The following is a 22,500-nucleotide window of genomic DNA, read 5'->3' on the forward strand; positions in this document are numbered from 1 at the left end:
AGATTAGCACAACCGTGTCACTATGACAATATCAAGATCGCAATCTCTGATATCACGAGGCTAATTTTCCCCCTACGCTCCAACTGCCAGAACTAACAGCCATGGAAGTAAGTGCACAAGCCCTTGAGCCAGCCGGGGTTGCCGCAGGGCTGGGCAGAGCTGGTCCCCCCCACTGCAGCAGCTCCAAGCAGCTGGCCAGCCTGGGGAAATGCCTGCCCACCCTGCCAGGGGCTCGGCACGAAACATGACCTGTGTGAGAAAACTGGAGGCTAAACCCCGCTCTGCTCGGCACAGGGGCTCTCGGGAGCCATCCCGGGCTTGGACAAGCTCCATGACGTGGGATGTCTTCTCCCCTGGCCTGGGATCAGCCCTGGGAAGCTGCATTGCCACCTGTTGCTTACAACATGGAAAGTCCCTCAATGAAATGCCTGATTTAAGAGCCGTATGGGGTTTGTAGGGTAATGAACATCAGTGCTGCTTTTCACAGGGTAATGAACATCAGTGATGATTAGCCTTTCTTGATATGATTGTGCAGCATCGCTTTCCCAAAGACACAATTCACGTTGTTTTACTTTAATACAGTAGACTTTACCTTGGGAAAGTGCTGTGAGATATATTGGACACTGCAGAGGAATGACGTTTTAGTCTCCTTTACCCATTTCAGTCCTCCATGAAGTTTCATTTGTACAGTCTGATCTAATAGACTAACTAACCAGAGTTTGCTGTGGCAGTTTACTTCAGCCCCTGAAATTGCAGCATTTAGAGTCTGGATCCCATGTTATGAATGAATGGTGCTGCCTGCTATCGTCACAGCAAGGGCCTTGGCTGCAGGATGTTATGGTTTCATGAGGAAAGAGTCAGGATTTCATGCCTCTTTGCTAGCTGCAGATTCACCTTACTATTGCCTTTCAGGGACCACCTCCATGGCAATTTCCAAGGAGGCCCAGCAGGATGCTCTTTTGGGATAGGGCTGATGGCTCTGTAACAGTACGAACCTGTTTACCCATTGATTCACGTACGTAGCTGGTAACAGGAGCTGGGGAGACAGCTCTAAGCCCAGAGGTTGATGTAGAGGCCAGAAAGTGACGGTCTGGTAGTCTCTCAGACCAGGAAAGAACTTTTCCTTTGGTCTTCAGAGAGCTTCCCCCTCCCACAGCCCACCTCCCCTCCCTCAGCCCCGGGCACAGGGTTTATCCCAGGAGGTTTGAATTACCATCTTTCGAAGCCCGAGTTCTTAACCCGCAGCTCACAGTGAACCACAGAGTAAACTCCCTTACACAGTGTGGTTTGATTCAGCTCCTTCGTCTAAATATTGACTCAGGCCTATAGCTCTCCCGAGCAGACAGAGGCTGTTAGTCACGTTGAATAGTGCCAAATTACACAAAGGGGGCAGATTTACAAGGCAGTGTTACAGAGCCACAGACGGGGCTTCGTGGTGGACTGTGGTGCCAGTCAACAGCAATGTGAACCACACCACTGTAAAGCCGGAGCACAGATCAGGATGGACAAAAATCATGATGTTTATGGGTGCAGTGGAGGTACTGGTCAACATTTGCCCCCCACATGATACTGCTCTACACAACATCTTCAGAAATCTGCAAGGTCTGAAACAGTGCTGGTAGGAGTTTCCAGGCTATAACTGGTGGGATGCTTTTAAATCTTGGTAAGAGCTTGATATTATGAACTTATAGAAGAATAGGAGACCCCAATTAAAGTAAATTCATATTAATGAATATTTCTTAGTTTTCCACTCCTCTTTTTTTCCCATGTTTGGTAACCTGAAACTCAGAGGAACTGGGAGAAGTGGTTTAAAAATTCAGAATTAATGTTAATGTGTAGCTTTTCTGTGCTGTGGGTTTGAATGAAAGCCTCTTGATGGCAGAGAGAAGAGGACTAACCTACATTTTCAATACTATGCTAATATATTGTACCCACTCACAGAGCAGATCATGGGTTTGAGTTGGACTTCAGGAACATCTAGTAGCTTGGTGCCCTGGTTGTTAATCAATATATGATCCAGTACACCTAAACTAGGTACATAAGCTGTGCCTAAACTTTTTGAATCCAAATCTGGCACTGTCTTCAAGTATAAACCCAAAGTCACCACACAGTAACAGAGACATCAGGTTTTCTAAACCTCTAATTCCTAGCTGTCTTGCCTGGAGGCCCTCAAAGGAGCCTCTTCCTCCGTAAGGACTATGTTGGGTACTCACATCATGACAGATTTAGTAATCAGCTAAAGGCTGGGGCACAAAATGTAGATGTTTAAATTAACTGGACTACATTCCACCCAATGAAATGTCATGTTACCTGTATAATGTTCTTTATAAGAACGCTTATAAATTGATGAAAATTATTCAGAAAAGTACTATGGGAAGTCTTACAGTGTTAGGAATCAGAAGATAGCTGAGAGACTCTACAATCCAATCTGCTTAGCTCAGAGGAAGGTTAAGAAAAAACTTTGAACTTATTGTGTAAGCACATACACAGACAAAAAAAAGTAGTAATAATAGGCTCGCTAGTCTAACAAAAGAAGATCTCATTGTATGCAACAACTGGAAACTGAACGTGACCCAGTTCAGACCACAAGTTAGTTGCAAATTTTCATTTCAAAGGTAATTAAGAACTGGAGGCTTTATCCAGTTGTGTTGGATTGTCTATCAAGAGACAGATCAATATGAAAAGCACTCTCTAGTACTCAGTTGCTTGTGTGTGGTATTTAAGATGATTAAGTTCCTTGGCTCACAAAGACAATAAGGAGATGTGGCAGAGATGTTGCAGTGCCAAATCCTGATTTGTATGGGGATACAGTGAGAAAGAGAAAGAGAGTGAGCACAAAGCGCTGGATCCAGCTCATCAGTATAACCCAAACACAGTTGGAGGCATTAAGTCAGAGATCGACTTTTCCAAATAAGGGTAGATTAAAATATTTAACAAGGAACATGCATCAGAGATGGAAGCAGAGGATTTAAAACTGTCAGGCATATCAAATGAAAGCAAAGAAGTGAGTGGCAAGCATCAGAAATCTTTGTTTTGAGGTTCCATACATTAGCTTGGACACAGCAGAAGGAAAAGGGGTGGTGAGACACCTCCAGTTCTGGTGAGGCACAGAGTTCAAAATGAAAACCAGAAGTAACTCCTGAGAACAGCTATACCCCACTGTCAAACACATGCCTTTAAAATAAGAGGCAGGTCATACATTACCATTTGGGTCTGAAGCTTGCCACTGTCAACATTTGTGTTTGTAAATTCCACTGACATGATGGCTTTATTTATATGGGTGTAGACTTTGATCCTCAGTAGGAAGAAAGTTCCTTACAGAGTCTGAGGTGAGAAAAAACAATGGTACAAGACTTTAAATGCTAAAGAGTATGGCAAATGATGCCCTGTGATTCACATTGTGCAGTCACTCACTTTAATGCAAAATTAATGTAAGGTGACATCCAAAAAAAGACTCATTTCATTCTGATGTAAATGACCACATGAGGTCAAGAAAATAGCAAAGAGAGCCCTGTACAGGAGATGAGTGTGGGAAGGATTAGTGGAAGAAAGGGAAGACAGACATTCTATGGAGTCACTTGCCAAGAAAAGATAATTTCAGATGTCCGTTATGGAAAGAAGAAGCAAAGTAAATAGTGGGAAAGGGAGAAAACTGAAGCAGGAAGAAGACAAAGGAGAGGAAAAAATTAGAGCAAGAATGAGATAAGACCTCTAAGAGTAAAGAAAAAAAATGAAGTTGGGACAGGGCATGAAGCCAATTCCCAGAGTGAAGGAAGGCATGATGTTGTTGGACAGATGGAAGAGGAAAACTGTTTCCAGCATCAGTGGTTTTGGCTCAGAGGAAAGGCAGAGAGGCTAAAGAAGTCCTTTAAAGGAAACAATTATCATAGTCAAGGCAAAATTAGCCATTTACTATAAGAGAAAGCAAGAGGCAGAATTTATCTGTTGGAGCTTGAACGTTAAAATGACGTGTTTGATAATCATTTTTTCCCACCAGCAGCTGCTGATCTAAATTTTCGAAAGCAAGAAAGAGTATTTGGCGTGCTTTCTTTCTGGTTGTCTAAAGTGATAAGCAATAATTAGCATGGGACCAGTGATAAACTCACCTCTCTAAAATGACTCACATTAAATATATAAAAAGACAGCAATCGTAAGTCCCAGTCGCTTGTTAACAAAGATTCAAGCTATCACCTAATTGCCCCCAACCCTTCCCCCATAAAGGTTGGAACAGAAAGTCTTGCAGATTGTTTAGAGAAATCACAATTTGATTCTTACTTGTGGCATTAATCTGTTCAAAGCAAACTAGCACTAAAGAAGAAGCAGAAGACCTAATCCTGAAGTGTGAGCCAAAAAGGGTTTTAGCTTGACAGAAACCTTTATATTCTTTTAAGCTAATGGGAACTGCATCTACCTTTAAAAAGGCAGATCTTTAAATGAATTCATCTCAGACCCTTGAGGTTATGTTAGGTTAACTCCCATAATGGGCAATTTGGATTTCTAGCTGCTGGTTTTTTCTGGTACAACAAGGTTATGTTCTGAGAAACGTCTATTAGTGGGGAGGAAGTTTTACTGCAGATGTTTGTGATTCCAGCTTAAGTTTCTCATCAAAGCTTTAATGAAAATCAGCTGCTTGGAGTCCAGCCACCAGACCCCAAACTTTTTAAATCATAGGAAGCTGAAGCAAATGGAAGCACAGGACAGAGCAGATGGATAGTGGGAAATGTTCTCCATTTCAAGAAGGTGCATAAAGCATCCACCAGAACAATGCAATTTAAACTCCATTGCAGTGAGTTCCCACAAAGTTTTGGGCAAAGTACCAGCAAAGTGCCCCAAAGCTTATTCAGGGCTGTGAAAACCAATAAAAGGCATTTCATGCCCACTCTTATGCATGACATGGGAAGCAAGTAAGGAATTAGAAGTCCAGTTTTTCCAGGGGGCATGAGAAGCAGTAAAAGAATTGGTTTCTAAAGGAGAGCTTGTCCTGATTTAAACTGATAACAATTATTGCTCCTAGTGTTCAAGAGCTGTGTAAAATAAGTCTAGTTTCTGAGTAATATATATACAGCAACTGGTAGTTTACAATTTGCTTCTGGACTTAGGTTTCAAACACCAGACACCCTTGGTTTTTATATTTTAATTGGTCCTCTTGAATGTTTGGATCTGATCCCAGTTCATTTTCAGACACCACCATGAGCTGGAGATGTCTGGGTTATGCATCCTAATGCAAGATTCAACAATTGCTGAATAGTTCTGTATACAAAGCTGTTGGAGCTTCACAGTTTTTGAAATCTAACTCTTTGTCATTAAATGATCTCAAAGAGATTTTCCTAACTATCAGTCAGGATACATGCAGTGTGCCTTTGAACACACAAACAGAGATTGACTAAAATGCAGCAAATATGATCTGGCTTTGTTGTTGATGTTTAGCTGTATTGTGCAATTCTTTAGATGGTCATTTTCTTAAAATAAATACTTCAGAAATACTGGAACTCCTTTTTTTCTTTTAAGACAATCCAGCAAGAAACATTGTTAAAACCCCAGCATTCAAGAGTTACTAAGATACATAATATGACCCAAAGAATAATAGAGGGTTGTGAAAAATATTTTAGAAATTACTATTGCAAGTTTACAAGACTGTAAGAAGAATGAAAATGTTATTTTTTAAGTCATGACATGTGGAAGCCAGTGAGCATGGGAAGAACTGGCACAGCGGAATGTTAATTTCAAACATAATTTAATTATTACTGAATAAAAAGACCCTACCTGCATGAGCAACTTCTAATATGCTCTGCAAAAATAGTCATTTTAGCTGAAACTGTAAGGCTCTGAATCATTGTTTGACTCTCTTCCCAGCAAAAATGAATAAAAATTAACTCACTCAACCTTTCACCATTGGCATCAGGTTGAAGAAAAAGCACACGGAACCAGCAACTAAACCGCATCATCTCTGGGCTGCGTTGTACCCTATTACCACCCTACAATGTATCCTGTTGCTGTTATATGAAAGGCCTTCTGAGCAGCAAGAGATGAGCAGGCTTCTTTTCTGCCAAGGCTAATTCAAGGCCAATATGCCCTAGGGTTTCCCACTGTGTTTTTCCACCCCTGAGCCTGGATTATAGCCTGTGGGGAGCCACAGAGAGCCTGCTGTTAATGACTCCCTTATGCTCTGCTCCCCCCCTCCTGGCTCCAGGGACCCTTCCTCGAAAGCACTCTGTGGAAGCAAGTATTTGTCCAGAGAAAATCTGTTCCAGTATCCAAAAAAGAAAAAAAGAAGATAAATAAAAGAGTTAGCAGGGCAACACACGGCACAGCCCTCCCTGCCCCACCTATTAAAATCTTACATACCGAGGTGCCCCAGAAAAACTAACACAGCCTGGCCCATTGAGGGTTGGCAAGATCTCTGGAGCACCAGTACCTGGCCCAGACCCATTCAAGGGGTAAGGTGGGCGAGTGTTGAAGGTCAAGACATGGTTTGAAGTCAAAGGGGTTTTGTGTGCTGCACTCAGCTTTTTGCAGGTTTGCGGTTTTCTGTGGCTCCCTGCTTCCCGTCAATGGGCAGGATTGCCTGCAGAGGCTCTACATCATCACTAAAGCACCAGCGAATTACTTTTAAGTCAGCTGGAAGCAGAGGTTTGAATAAGGGATTTTTGTGAGGCACAAGGAATGAGATTGAGTGTTGGGGGGGTTTTTTGATGCATCCAGTCTTTGTCCTTTTTGAGCCAACAAGCAACTAATTTCTTCATTATCAGACCATGCCTGTGATGAAACAAGCCATGGATCGAGAGGCTGTGAGAGATCAGGGCAGGTTATCCCTTCTCCCGAGCCCTGGGCTTTCCTCTTTCCTTTCAGAGCGGTGCCTCTGCCCACTTCCATGCTGGATGTTACAGCTTGTAGTACAAATTTAACCACTCTGAGCTGTTTCCCTTCCTTCACTCGCATTTGCAAAGCACTGGCACTACCAAGGGGGAAATCATGCAGGGAGAACAGCCCAGAAAGATGGCACCTTCCCATCACCCATACCAAACAGCTGCCTGTTTTGTCCACATTTGGGCCACTCTTGGGATGGAGTGACGGATGAAAGCTTTTTCTCCTGGTCTTTCAAGTTTTTCAGACTGTGGCTCGTGTTTCGTGCTAACAGGCTTTTAAATTGATGCCTTGAGTATTGGTCAAGTAGACCACTATATGTCCTCACTGCAATTCCAACATTTCAAAGAGGTGCAAAATCAAACCAGTAAATACTAGAAATCTGGGACGAGGGCAAATTGCTGCAAAAGGGAAATCAAAGGAAGCGGAAGCTTCGGATTTACCCTCTCAGTTTTAGCAGTGTCCCACAAGGACAGTTGTACCTGCTTTAAAGGCCACTTTTATTTTTTATGCCTTGAAAATTTTTCTCTATCTGGAAATCTCTCAGGGAGTGCTGTAGTTTGTCAACCAATTATGTCTGACTTATCTGGGGGACTCAAGAGGAGAAAGTATGACTCAGAACCCCCATCTCATGTGAGTGTTTTGTGGGGACTGGGTGGAGGGTGGTTAATGAGGAAACAACGCAAAATTATTTATCCTTTTTCCTGTAAATTGTTCTCCTTGTATAAACTTGCCATTTTGTTTGAAAGAGGAAAATCAAATAGCTACCTTTCCAACTGTAGATTTTCTATTTCCAACAGTGAGCATCTATAAGAGTAAGTTTTTTACTCAGTGGCTGTAGTAATAAGTATATTAGAGCAGAGGCTGGTATTAATCTCTAACCCTTAGCCAGCTTGCAGACAGCTAAAACATTTTAGCCCTCCCCCTTTTTGGAGAGGAATGCCTTTTAAGCAGAGGCTTTGTCTTTCCCACTGTATATGGAAAAAATGACTGCGCTTCTATGGAGAATGCCTAGCTGAGAAATGTTTATGTTGGATCCAACCCCATCTCTGTTGCTGAATGGCATTTTGTTTTCCACTTGGACTGGGGAAGGGGTAACAGTCTGGAAACATTTTCAACACAGGAAATTTTTTAAAAATTAAATACAATTACTTAGTCAAGGTAATAGATCCTGTTGTTGCTCTGCACAAAGCCATCTGGCTTTCAGCTATTGCTTTTTTTTTTTTTTTTTTTTTTTTGTGAGAGTCACCGTTACTCTGTCACTGCTACAGTGGAGGAATGCACAATTCCACTCAAGGAACAAGAATACAGAGTGACAGTGGACTGAGGAAGGGGGGTTCCTTGTCATTGTTGCCTGTTGCCCATGACCTGTTTTTCTTATGTGCAATTAGCCATATTCACTCTCCCTCTGACTCCTGACTCTACTATGCAACAGGGAGAAATAGAGGTAACTTTTGTTCTGTATCTCCCCCTCCAGCAGGATTATACCTAGAACAGGAGCAACTAGTTCCACTCTTGCTACTTTTAATTTTAGCACTCTCTGAGCTCTTTGTCTAAAACTTCAGGAAGACGGTTTCCAACAGCATCATAATCTGTTCTTTATTATCATCAAAAAGCCTTTCTGTTTTGAAAGGTGATGATATGGTAGCTCCTCAGGTGATACATAAATATTCCCCATCATCAGGGATAATTCAGCAAGTGAAGTTTTCAAATTAGGCTGTTATTAAGTTAGGGTCTTGTCCCATCTCCCTCAAGGCAATCACAATTTTTTCAGTAAATTCTGAGGACAGCCCAACCCCTTTGTATATATAAATGATGGAGATCTTACAGTGTTAAGTTGTTGCTTAACACAGCAACAGTTGGAAAACCAAACCAAATTTAGTCATCAGGTATATTCTTTAGCAGCTGCCAACTGGCCAGACACGGTGTGCATGGCTCCAGACCAGCCATAGCCCTGTGCTCTCAGGTGGGAGCATCACTGCAGGTGACAGAAAGGACACTAGTAACAGAAAATAAGGCTTCATTTGTTTCCTCACTCATTAAACAGTTCATTTACTGAAAAAGATCACAGATTCAAAACCAGTGTCACTGCTTTATTTTTTTGTGTGTTTGAAGACTCAAATTACTGAGCTTCACAAAAACACTCCACTGCAGCTTTAATGGGCATTTCATATCACTTGCCTAGAAAAAAACATTATTATATTATTTGCCCAGATCTATGGCAAATGCATCCAGTGAGGCTTTAATTGTTATTGAACCTATCTCATCTTAGAATTTAATTTAAAAAATAAGAACATGCAACAATATTAGGGGTTTCCACTGAATGACTATTTCAGCAAGGAATAATTTGCTTTTACATTTGCAAGCTAAATAACAAAACAGAAAGCTTGTTACTGTGTAATTCACATAATTGCTTCAGTTTGTAATCTCATTAAATACAATTAGAACTGAGATACCTGTCAAGATAAGTGGATAAAAAAAGATTACCAGCACTGTGCCCAAAACTCTTCACCAACTTCTGGTTAATTCCTAATTTGCAACATCAGTGGTGCACTGGAAGTAATAAATATTTCAGTTAATAATGTCAGATATTTAAGAGAACAGTACAGGAATTTAATGCACTACACCAGGGTACTTATAAAACTATCATGAATATTGATTTGGAGACTAATCTAAAAAATGTGTTCCTATCAGAAATGTTTACAATTTTAAATATGAGTTTGAAATTGCAAATGGCTAATTTGCATGAGGTTTCTGCCCTTGAAACGGTAAATACTATAGAGTGGCTTTTTGCATGCAGACAGTTCTCTAACAGCTGTAGTGTCTTATTAAATGGGGTAATTAACTGCCCAGTTATGATGTCACACACTGAACTAATTTCTCCAGTAATAATAGTTAGAATGTGACCTTTCTAGTTGAGAAGAATTTGATACTGTAGACCAGAGGTAATGAAGGCTTATAGGAATTATAAATAGAGCTTGGAGGCCCAAGGGGAAGCCGGTGAGCAAGCTTGTTTGTTTTTAATTCTCTAGGTTTGTGAGGCTTTGAAGCTCAGATAAATTTAGCAAAAATCGACGGAGAAGAAATAAAATTGCAGAGCAGATGTCTGCTTTTGTCTGCATGTTGTGGAGCACCTCACAGTGTAGAGCAGGACTTCTGTCCATCTCTCTTTATGATGACTTTGATGGTAGAGCATGTCTGGCCAACAGGTCAATTACTAACTTCTGAGAGCTTCATTCTCCAGAGAAAGACAAAGATCTCTCTGAAATGTCACTTCATAGGAATTTATAGGTTCAACTACAAAGACAGTCTTGAATTTGCAATTACTCGAGGCCTGGGAAATTGAAATCCATTTATTTCTTCAAATGATAACTTAAGATGAAGCGAAGTATGACAGCTCTTGGAAAGGGCATCACCAGGGCATTTTATTTTTAAAATCAGTTACAGTTTAACTCAGTGGGTGGAAGAACTCCCATCAATTCCTTCCATAGCCAAGCTTCAGTCTAGAAGATTCATATAGCAAATGATGAGAGATGAACAGGGCAGGTTAAAAGGGGAAGTTATCAGCAGAACTAATGTTATTTGTACCTTCAGTAAGAGCTCCAGCTCTTCATTTGTTTTTTCAAGAAGAGGAAAATGTTTTAATCATTGTATCCAACAAAAACAAATGCCCTGAAAGATATTTTAACAAAAACAATTTCTGTATCAAATAATTTTTCAATATTCATGTTTCCTTCCTCTTATGAGTTGAAGAAAACAGCTTTTCCTTAAATATCTTAAAAGCTCTCCTATAAAGTTAGCTCCAACATTTTAACATCGCAATACAATTCTTTTTTTCTCTCCCGACCCTCTCTGACTAATACTTTTCATATATCTGGTATGCTTTGGCAGTAAATCCTCACAGGTCACTCATAAAAGTTGCCCTCAAATACCAGAGTGTGGTCTATCCCTTAGAAAGGATGGAGAAAAAAACATGGGAAAGATGGCACGATGCCAAGCAGTGCTGCATAAATATGCATATGGCTTTAAAGTATGGCTGTTTAGCTGGAAGCCAAAAAAGTTCTTTCAGCACTGGATTAAAAAGACTGGAAGTCTTGGGTCCAGCAACAGCTTTATATTCACTGTAGGCATCTGAAACAAGCAAATCATGACTACCAGAAATATCTGCCCATGTGGGGAAATTCATTATTCCTAGTGATTCTGACTGGTTCTCTTGAAAGACATGAAGTTGTTGACTTGTCTCACTGCCGTGGATTATATTGGGTACTTCTGGAACAATGTAATCTGGGATTACATTGGGTACACTGCTACGGATTACATTGGGTACATCTGGACATGGTTCCAGGCAACGAGCTCTAGGTAGATGTGTTTGAGCAGGGGGGTTGGACCAGGTGACCTCCATAGGTCCCTTCCAACCTCAACCATTCTGTGATTCTGTGCGACTATGGTCATTATTCCATTCACAGATGGAGGAACTGAGTGAAAAAAGTAATGTTCATGGCCACATAGGAGATGAGAAGAAGAATGTGTTTTCCTGAGTCCCAATATCCTTCTGAACGTAGTTAGGAACAGAGGAGCTCATGCACGAAACAAGGTGATAAGTTTCTCATCTGTTCAGGTAGAAGGAATATTTTGCCTTATGTTAATTTCAAACACAATGAAATAATTGCTGTGAAGATGCTAGTAGACTAGAGGTGAAGGGTATGTCATGAAGTGGGTGAGTGACTAGAACCAGGTGCGTGCAGGGAAAGGCAAAGTGGAGAAGAGGAATAGGAGGACACAAGCATGAATAGAGAATGAGGCAGCAACAGAAGGGCAGTGGTAGCCAATGGGGGGCAGGTGGAGACCCACAGCCCATAAGCGTAATGTTCAGATGCTCCATTAATAGAGCCCAAGAGAATTACAGAGGCCTCCCCCAAGAAGGGCCAATGAACAACCATCTCATCTGGTTGGCATTTACTGTAAGACTGTTTAAATGACATTCAAGCCTTGCTGCCAACAAGAGAGACATATAATATAGACAAGACTAAAAGGTAACCTATAAATAAAAACTAGTGTGAATGTGTGCTATAAATATAAACTGAGGAGCCATGGATTTAATCAATGCCTCATTATGCATAAACGGACCTATTGGAACATGCTGTCTGCAGCAAACACTTTATTGCTACAAGTACTCACTACGCTTTTGAGGAAAGAGTAACTACGCAAATCTCTATCCATATGACTATTTTTTCTCCTTTGACAAATTCAAATTTTGGGGACATGAGAGCTAGAACAAATGGATAAGAAAAAAAAAATATTTGCAACTATAGAGTTATGATTGTAAAAAAATGAGCAGGGATATGAATGACTGTTGTGACAATACCAGAGTTGTCATCAAATACTTGTTCATAAAGAGGACCTTCTAGAAATATTTTTCTCTCTCCTGCCTCAAAAAATCAGAACAAAACAAAGCAGAGAGAATTTAATTAGACAAATTTTACCCCAAGTCATACACCTCACATAGGATCCTTCAGATCATCAGATCCTTTGTCCACATGGCCTACTGAAGTTAGATCAAATGTAGTTGCAGAGATGGCGCCTTTTGGCAGGTTGGAGGAGTAAAAAAAACCAAAGTGTTTAAATACAGCCATCTGTTATCTCAACCGTTTCAGCTCTTGAGAGACAGAGACCACCCTATCAAGCTTCTCCCATAGTGGGTATTATGGGAAAAAATGCAAAAATTTGCTCTGCATTTCTTGGTTATACATTGCTGGCGATCTTGTGAACAGTCTAGTGACTGCTTATGGAATAGTCCAGAATGAATGTTACGAGGAAAAGGAGCAATGCCAGTTAATATTTAAAGCAGCAGATAATACTAAAAGCACTGTTTTAATGCAGTTATCACTGACTGTTCTACACTTTTGGGAAACATGAATCAGGAGTCTGATTATACAGATGCGTTTGGCAGCATCTGACACTGGGTTCGGTGATTTGCTGTCTCCTAGTTATGAAGTGTAGCAAGAGAGTCTTTCATGGTTAGCTAAGCCAAATAGGAAAGGCAAATTACCTGCTGATGCACAATTCTCAGCTATCTTATATGAGCTACTTTACCTGTAAAATACATACTGCTTCCTGGGGACAGACAAAACCACTATAGTTCTAACCTTCATCTGTCAAATTCATCCTAAGACCCACTTAACAGTGATTCTCAGCTGTAGTCAATATTTGGTACAAAAGTGCTCCCAGCAAGAGCTGGTGAGCCAGTGAGTTCCTCAACCACAAAAGTAGAAAAGTCTGGGTGTGAAGTATACCAGAGCATCACACACTGCCTGGATGGGCAGAGCATTGGCTGGATAAGACATGAGACGGGGATAAAAGTTTTTGGCAGTTCATCCCCTGACAGAAATAGGGCTCCCTCTCCATAACTTAATGGCATGTCCATGTAGACCACTCAAACCAGAGCATTAATCAATAAACACCCTATTAGTCTAGTATACTCAATCTCTGATGGGCCCAGTGCAGCTGCCTATGCATTCAGGAAAGAAGGAAATGCATACAGGCATTTCTGTCTGCTGACTCTATGCAGCCAGTGCAGTTCATAGGTCTTCTAGTGAACATGCAAGTCCATCCAGTTCTCTGGGACCAAGGCAGCAACCAGCATGGCTAAGTCAACATCAGGAGAGCAACTCCTACAGAGCAAATATAGCTATATCCTTTCCCCCCACCTCATCCATCCCCATGTACGTGCACACTTTTGAGACCCCCTGTAGTCACAAGATACTCCTAAATACTACACGTGCTGAATGCTCAAGCCAAAAACGTAACCTCCAGCAGTTAACCACCTTTTCCATAGTCAGTAAAGTGCATGGTGGCTGTATAGGAGAGCAATGAGCCCAGGCCTCCTGAGCATGTTGCTCACTGGTGGCATAGGCCAGCACCAAGCTGCAGTTGCACACGGTACGTACCGTAGATCTGCTGGATTTTGTGGTTTGGCAACAAATGGAGAAGGGTTTCTCCTGCAGGTCACCAAAGGCAGGAAGGTCAGGACAGCGGGGTGCAGCGTTATTGCAGCTCTTTCTGTTTGCATAAAGTTTCCCAGCAGACTGAAGAAGAACTAAATCTTTGTGTCTATGCTTAATAACACTTTTTTGACCTGGGGAATTTGAAACGTCTGTTACTGTGCCCCCAGGGAGCAAGAAATGGTCAAACGTCCATCAGTCTGGAACTGGCAGTCTGGATTTTAAAAGCCCATGTTTAAATGTACTGGAAGTCAATTATGTCCTGAACTGAAAAGCAGATGTAGAAGTCACGTTGGTGCCCTCAATACTTTCTTGCTGAATGAAACACCAGAAGCAGACTCACATATCTATCTGAGGTAAAGAAGATTGCTTTGTAGTTAATGCTTTCCAGGCATGATAAGCTGCACAACTTGTGCCTACCCAGAGTGGTTTTAACCTAGGATGTCCATGGGGTTAAACACTTAGTTTCTTTCCATCCCAGTTTGGCAAAGCAGCATTTCTAGTGCTGCAAAAAAGTGTGCATTTTGGAGGGAGCCAGGAGGTGTCCTTAGAATGGGGTCATGCTCCTCTCTGCGTTAGAGCTTAGCTGCATAGTTATTCAGGGAGTTTTACTCAAGTCACTAGCTCTGGAGATTGTCAAAGTCACTCACAGCATCAGAGCTGTTCTTCCCAGCTGTATCTACAGTGCTTAATTGCAACTTCAGCCAGGTGAACATGGCAGCACTAACATGATGGCAGGGATCAGTTTTACTCTTTGTAAAATGGAATAATTTTGTATCTCACAGGCTTGTGTTAGAACTAAAGTCACCATTTGTAGTGAGCACCAAGTATTTGTAGAAACAGAATGACTTGGGCCTGTCAGACACCAAGGTTTCCTTTAAATCCGTCTACTTTCTCTACCTGAAGACACTGGCTGGTGGAACAGACTGTCAGGAGCCTTTGTGCTTCTCCAAAGGTACAAGGTGTCCAGCAGTTTGGCCAAATCTGTGGCACAGCAGCTGTAACCTGGATACTTTTACATAGCACAGCACACCTGACATGTGCCATAGGTTTCATCTCCCCAGACTTTGTATGCAGGAGAGGTGCCCACATCTGAGTGAGCCCTTCAAGCCCCCCTTTGCAGTCAGTGGAGAGCAACAGGCACAGCTGACCTACTTTAGACACATTTTATTATAGAAGGATTAAACCATACAAAGGGTGTCTAGCTGGCTTCTTCCCATGTGGACGTCTCCATGTTGATGACTCCCAGCCTGCTGTGGTTTGGGCTTCCTACACACGGCAGTCCCGCCGCCCAGCTGTGGAGGCTGCTGGCCAGGATGGCCCCGCACGAGCACGGCCACAGCTGTGTTAGCACAGCACTGCACCTGGGACACGGAGTTCCTCTGGGGTTCAGCCTGGGACTGTCTTTAGGGCTGATGTAGACATGTCAGGTGGGGCCTGCTGAATGCTGAAAATTTGGAGTGCTTTCTGTGAGCACTTGGCCGGGGACCAAGTATTTCTGAACGTGAAGACCCTATTGTAGGTGAGAAAGACAAAGAATCTCTTCCGAAGAGATTCCTACCTGTTCTGAGGAGACCAGAGAAATTGGAATAGCATTGAAGTAGAGGACTGCTTTCTTAGAGTTGCTTCTCTAATGTTCTTATTTCTAATAAATAATTGCATAAATGAAAGTACTGGGAGATATTCAAGCAGAAACACATCTTTATTTTTAGGAAGGGCAGTAGCTGTTTAGCTCAAGTTGGCCTAAGCAAACAATCTTCAAAAAGGCCTCAGAACTGTGGCTGCCAATTCCAAATATTGCTCACAAAAAAATAAACAAAAGCAAGCATGTTTGGCTTGGGTTTGGAAACATCCCCAAGGAGCAAAGAGCTGTTCTTTCCATGACAATGCCTTGCACTTCCAGCAGACTGGTCTCACTTTTAGGTCCACAGATTTTAAAATGGGTTTAGAGTATCCATTCACCCCTGCATACCAAAAGATGGAGAGCTTCAGGGACATAGTATTATGCTGAGTCCTGAACTTCTATTTGGCTAAACCATTGCCTCCAGAAAAGCATTGAACCTTTATGGGAAACTGTCAAGAAGGGAAGAATGCATTGCTCCACTGAATTAATCTGATTGTATTCTTCAATGCATTAAAAACTTGGGCTTTATTTACTCATGTGTCCTCCTTTGACGGGTATCTATGGCTGATACGATGCCTGTTATGCCAGTCAGAGAAGCAACATTTTTTGGTTTTCTTTTCCCTGGGCTCTGAGGCAAAGCTTGATAATGTTCAAGTAGAGTTTGTTCTCTTTTCTTCTTTTCTTTCACTCCGTAAGAGACAGTGAGAACTTCTGAGGGTCCCACAGTTCTGAAACTGTTGATCAATTGACAGCAAGTGATAAATATTATTATGCAAAAAATTCACAATATGTGTCACAATTCTCCATAGATGTTTCAATTGAGAGAGAGCCTATCACGCCAGACTTCACAGTTGTCAGACTAAGACTCTCTTAAGTATATGTATTCTGTCAATATTTTTTCCACTTCTGCAGAACAGGTCAGACTGCAGAAAAATAGAAACTCAAATGCACAAAACTATTTTCAAAACGAAATTATATGTCCAATGAACTTGCTACACCACCAAGATAAAGCAGGTGAACAAGCTGTGGTACGTCATCTTAGCCAGAGGTAATATCTGTGTATGTTCTTGACCATCACTAGATGACAGGTATTGAGAATTAATTTCATTCTCTTCCACCAAAGGCTAAAAGAGCATCATCAGGAACAGTTACTGTGACTTGGGTAGCATACCATAAATCATGCTACAGTCATTTGTCTAGCCTCTTGCCATATGAAGAAGTAACATGTGAGGACTGCCAGAAACTAAAAACATGTGCACTTTTGCCTCTTGGCATCAAAAATCACCCTTCTACACAAACTACAGGTGTTTAAGACACAGGATAGAACTTCTTCTTTGCATTTTTGAAGGTAGATTTGGTATATTAGGTTAATTAAGTTAATTTTAATTTCATCACAAGCGCAGGTTTATAGGATTAATCTGCGCCCAGGCTGCAGTCACTTTTAGTATCCTGAACAGATTCTCTCAAAGTGAGAATCTACCAAGTAATACCGTAATGTTTGATCTTTGCCCTCATGTCTGAACATCCACGCAGCCCACTGAGGATCCTTCTCAAACCTGGAAGGAAGCACACATTTTAACTCGATCTCTAGGAGCAAAGGACATAGCACTGCCGGCCAGCTACAACCAAGACTCAGCTGACACTAAACTTAGCAGTAACTTGGCTGCTCATGTGCTGTGACTGCTACTTTGAGTGCTGTTCTTCAGCTTCAGTTCCCCAAGTGCATGCACCAGCTCTCTCCCCTTTTGCAATGGTCCTGGAGGCAAGGACCATCTCTTTCTTCTGGGTTTGTTTTGGATCAAATGTTACGAGATTCCTGGTCCGAGATTGGTGGGCATGAGTATAATGAGTATAACAAAGACTGAAATGTCTTAATGTAGACCATTTAACCCTGAATCACATCCCTTTTTGTACCCCAGTACTCAAAAGAAAACTCTGGAAATAACAAACACTGGTGTGGATCCAAGGGAGTCTTTTATTGTGAAAGAAAGAGACCCTTTGTGCTTTTACATATTCACAGGAAAGTCACAAGTTCCAATACTAACTAAAGAAACATACCATGTTTTCTTACCATTAGATGAGAGAGTCAATGGCAACATCTGAATTACAGAATAAAGCAGTGTGGAGACCTCCTAGTCAAGTAGCATAACACAGCCCATGTCCACGTGCTGAAGCTGTCTCCATGTTTGCCCAGAAAAGGACAGTCCCACACAGACTGCCTTGTGTGAACGTGTCCTAACAGACGCCATGCTCTGAGCTGTGCCTGGACATTGTCAGGAAAATCACAGTCTTGCCAAAGAGCAAAATCAAGGCAGAAAATGAACCGACAGTCAGTACGGATGATCATAAGCCAGTGCCTGAAACTATGCCTTGCCCTTCTTCAGTTGGCTGATGCAGATGTAACCACAGAAGAACACTCTGTGCATGTTACCAGCACAGCACTCTTCTTTCGGGAAAAGCAAGCCAGAAGAGGCAGGGTCACAGCAAACATCCCTACCCCGGCATGGCCGCACCACTACTGCTAGCTGGCAGCAGGGAAGGAAAGGGACCTGATCCTGCCCTCAGTTACGCAGGCACAGATCAGGAGCAGCTGCAATGAAATCTGTGGAACTGCTTGAATATAATATAGGAGTAAACTCGTACCCCGTCTATATGAATTGTCTTCCATCTTCAGTCCCATCTTGCACCCATACCAGCAGAAGGGTGTGAAGAAACATAATGACTGCAGGCTCCACAGCGCTTTCAGCACTGCAGCTGGTTCTTGTTTTTAAGAAATGTTATAATTAAATCCAGATGCAAGGGGGGAGGGGGGAATAAGTGCACCATGGGTGTAAAAGATTTTCAAGAGCTCAGCAAGATCCACATTAGATTGGACTTTTCAGCTTGAAGTGGAACAAACATTGTCCCTTGGGCAAAAAAAATCTAATAATTGTGAAGACATAATTGCTAATGCAGACCTAGCATTTTGGCCTACTAATTGTCTCCACCATTCAGGAACAGACAGTGGACGGAAATGTTCCTCTCTCAATTGCCTACATGATGATTTTTCAGGGAGGATCATTCCATTTTGTTCCAGACCTGTTTGTGCTTTGTGTGCAATAATTTTGTGCTCCCAGAACATTTGGCCATTTGAATCCCTCAATTAGCTCAACACTCTGACACTTCTTTTTATAAATATGATGTTGGCTCATGCCCTGGAACAACTAACCAATCACTCCATTATCACCAGTAGGGCAAGGAGCAACAAAAATATATCAGAATAATTGAGAATGCCTGAGAAAACTTCTGAACCCAAAGGAAACAATCTGGATCCCATTTTCCCCTCATTCCCGCTTCCCTCATAGCACTGATTGTCAATACCTCATTTCTGGTTTGAATTGATGCAACCGATGGTTTAAAATATTGTATTAAAATAGTGAGCACCAGCACCTTCCAAGTTTTTGTGATTAATTGAATAATGTGGGGAAAAAATGTTGCCAGAAAATACCCAGGTGACTTAGGAGCCTGCAAATCATTTTCAAGAGGGCCTCTGGCAGCGAGAATAGCAGAGGCACTCAAAATTGGGGCAGTTGTCTTGAGGAACTGAGAAGTGTGTCTGCTCAGAAGAGGGGGTAAACTGGTTCCCAGTGGACTTCAGCAAAGACTGTACAACCCTGCCAATACAGCTGGAACCAGTGACGTTGCACTGAACTCCACCTAACTTGTTACTGCCCAGCGAGTGGACTAGGGGAAAACTCACCCATGGCGGCAATGCAGGCATACCTTCAGCTGAAGTGTAAAGGATGTGATTTTTATGGCTGACTGAAGGTTCTTCATAGACACCTTTGCATACATTTCTGTTGTCCATATTCACCATTGTAAGCAAAAAGTATTCTGCTTAGACCTGCAAAACCAAGAAAGCCTTTGGGCAGACACTAATGGACCAGCTAGGACCACCCACCAGTTGAGGGGCATCAGAGAATATGACATGCCTTAGATCTGCATGGGTGGAGAGAAATATTGCCAAGACAGACACTGGGATAAGAATCTGTTTTCAATTTAGAAACTAACTGTCTCCCTTCCACAGTGTGTGGCGTAATCATTCAGCTGAAATCCTTAGTCTGGTGGGAGCCAGTCCTACAGCGCTGTGTTAAGACTAAACAACTGAAAGAAACAAGCAGTACAAATAGACAGTATTTCTGCACTCCCAAAGTGGCTATGGTATGAAGGGTTTTACTCCTAGGATCTATTATCTAAGAAAGTGTTTCCAAAGCAAACCAGATAAAATATTCTGTGTAAGAATAGTAAAGGCAACTGACTTTTCCATTTATGTTCATCTCAGCTTCTCAGAGCTCTCTGGGATAAGATTGGATTAATGATTCATTTGTAAGCCTCATTTTTAAAGCTTGTTGTTAGTCATCGCGTAAGATACATCATTTTCTAAACAAGCAGCTTATCTGGCTGGATAGAAGTATCTAACCACCCTTGAGAATGGAAGTGAACACGCAGATGAATCTCGGGGTTGCTGGCTCTTGCTACCCAGTGCTCCACAGCTGTATCTACGGCAGCGTGCAGATGTACAGGTTCAGCACTGTGCTATGTCTTAATTAGCCACAGCACCAGCGGGGTTAGTCAGCAATACTAGTCACAGGCTAGTTTTTGCAGCTGCTGGAGGTATCACTGCACCGTGCTGCACTCAGTATTGTAGACCTGCTGTTCATGTCATAGCTTACTGTGGGCATGAGAAGCAATGGTTAGCTCAGGGCAGAAAAGAAACAATCTTTATTTTGGGTCAACCCAGAAAAATGAGGACGAGGGAGATACAAATGAAATCTAATCTTAATTAGATCAGTACAATATAAGAAGAAGCCTCCTACCTCATACAAATGCAAGCTATGCAAGATCATACCCTTCTGATTTTCTTGAACCTCCTGCTTTTCCCACTCTTTGCAAGAGTAAGTGACCTCAAGAGCCACAGCATACACTAAGTGCTGTAGAGACAGCCACAAAAAAATATTCCAGGAGAGCCTGGCATATCTCGGGCTCTGACAGCCACCTCAGGAATAGTGTTTGTAAATGCTAGCAGAAACAGGGTATGGTAAACAATTTCTGGAGATCTAAAGGAGGTGCTAGGGCCTTCACATCAGCTCCGCTACAACGTTGCAAGAGTTAGGCAAGGGTAAGAGATTTAGGATCCAAAAATTCGTGAGTCTGCATGGATCTAACATAATACATGTGACAGAGGGACACTGCACAGGTTGAGCAGGTGCTGCCTGAGTAATAGAGGTTGCTCCTGAGGTCAACCTGTGCATGTCTCACCAGCTTTGCAAAATGAGGTAGGAGTTCCTCAGTGGAGAGCAAGAATTTACACCATGACGATAATTATACAATATATCAATATCAAATGAAAGCTATCCTCTTTCATTTTCTTTTTATTTTCCAGTCTTAGAGGGGCATCTTAATAGCTTTGTGTTTCTGATTCCTCATATTATTGTTCTAATTAGTATTTAAAAGAAGGTGATTTAGATATTTAGAATCTGCCACTTAATTTTGGTAAGCTTTGGTAAGTTATCAAAAGTACTAAATTATATACACAAGGTACAGGTATACATTACAGAAGTAATAAGAAAATTTTACCTTTCATGCTATCTCCCCCCAATTATTTGTTATGTCACACGAAGAATGATTGAAGAACTCTTGTATCTCTCAGGGACTGACTACTTCCTGGAATAGCAACAGGTTACCGCTGTCACATCTCACCAGCCTCACAGACAGACAGACAGCCCTGCTTTGGAAGCCTCTCACAGCAGCCAGCCACCTTTCACTCAGAAGGGCATTGATCTTTGTAGATACGCCTCTATGTCCTCTAGGCTCTTCGACCAAAGCTCATCAAAAGCTTTGATGTAAAATAAACTTTCTAAAGCTTTTCTTTTTGAAGTAAAAGCTCTTTCTTTCCTGTAAGCACACCTTCTTTACTGAATAAGGATCATCATTTCTAGTTAACTCATCCTCTAGTACAGAATGCAGTGAGTCTGCCGGCTCCTCACCCTCAGGCAGGCACCCACTGCTGGCCAAGGGCAGGGTGCAGGCAGGAATTCTGGCAGCTCAAATACTGTAAGGCAAAAAACGCAGCACCAGGGCAGGGTGTGAAAGAACAGACTCGAGTTCAGCAGCGTGTGTGTGGTCTGCTACACTGGGGTTGTGCAGTATGCTCCCGGGAGAACTGACGGTTGTAATTCTTGCTTTCCCCTGCCTCTCAGCCAAACCTAACTCTCTGGATACGTATGCATAGGAAATACTTTATTTTTTACTTTTTCATTGCAGGGATGCCAAGAAGGATTTTACCGTACCAGCTCAGGAAAATGCTCTCCTTGCAATTGTAATGGTAATGCAAACAGATGCCTTGATGGATCTGGAATCTGCGTGGTAAGGAATTCCTGTCTTCTCTGCTGGTCCCTCACTGAATAACAGTACCATTTTTAATTTTTTTAATGATAACATAAACCCCTTCACCTTCTTTCACTCTTGCATGACGATTCACATGAAGGAAATATTTCCCAGGCAAACCCAAGAAACTACGGGCCATGGTTTGACTCTTCTATTAACACCAATTCTCAATTTCAATACACAGCAAAAGCAGTGTCTGTATCACAGGAGCTTTTTGCTGAAGGGCAATCATAAGAAGGGCCAAGATCAATACATTAATAAGATTATCCTGGCCAAATTTCATCCTCACTTACTTAAATTATCTCTGTAGATTCAAAATACCTCCTGCATGCGGTATTTGTGAGAGCCAGTACGCTGGGGAAAATTTTTAGACCATCAGAAATACAGAGAGAGTTTTGTATACCGCTGGATGAAAATGTATAAATTTAAACACATTTCATTCTCCCCTTTATGAATACAGTGCTGTATATAGTATAAACAATTTACAATGGTGAGTGACCCCTGTGAGTGTACACACATATGTTATCCATAGTAATTCTGCCGCATGGCAGCCTCCTGCTGTGAAGGAACAACATGAGGAGGAAG

General features: G+C 41.9%; 1 protein-coding gene across 1 annotated transcript in view; it reads left to right on the forward strand.

Moving 5' to 3' along the window:
- LAMA4 (laminin, alpha 4) overlaps positions 1-22,500 on the forward strand; it is a 105,947-nt gene that overhangs the window by 1,079 nt on the left and 82,368 nt on the right. The window contains exon 2 of the mRNA XM_009893607.1: positions 21,793-21,894. Coding sequence (XP_009891909.1) covers positions 21,793-21,894 — 102 coding nt within the window. The remainder of the gene's footprint in view (positions 1-21,792; positions 21,895-22,500) is intronic.

The sequence above is a fragment of the Charadrius vociferus genome, unplaced genomic scaffold (assembly GCF_000708025.1).
Source record: "Charadrius vociferus isolate BGI_N301 unplaced genomic scaffold, ASM70802v2 scaffold359, whole genome shotgun sequence".
Classification (NCBI taxonomy): Eukaryota; Metazoa; Chordata; class Aves; order Charadriiformes; family Charadriidae; genus Charadrius; species Charadrius vociferus.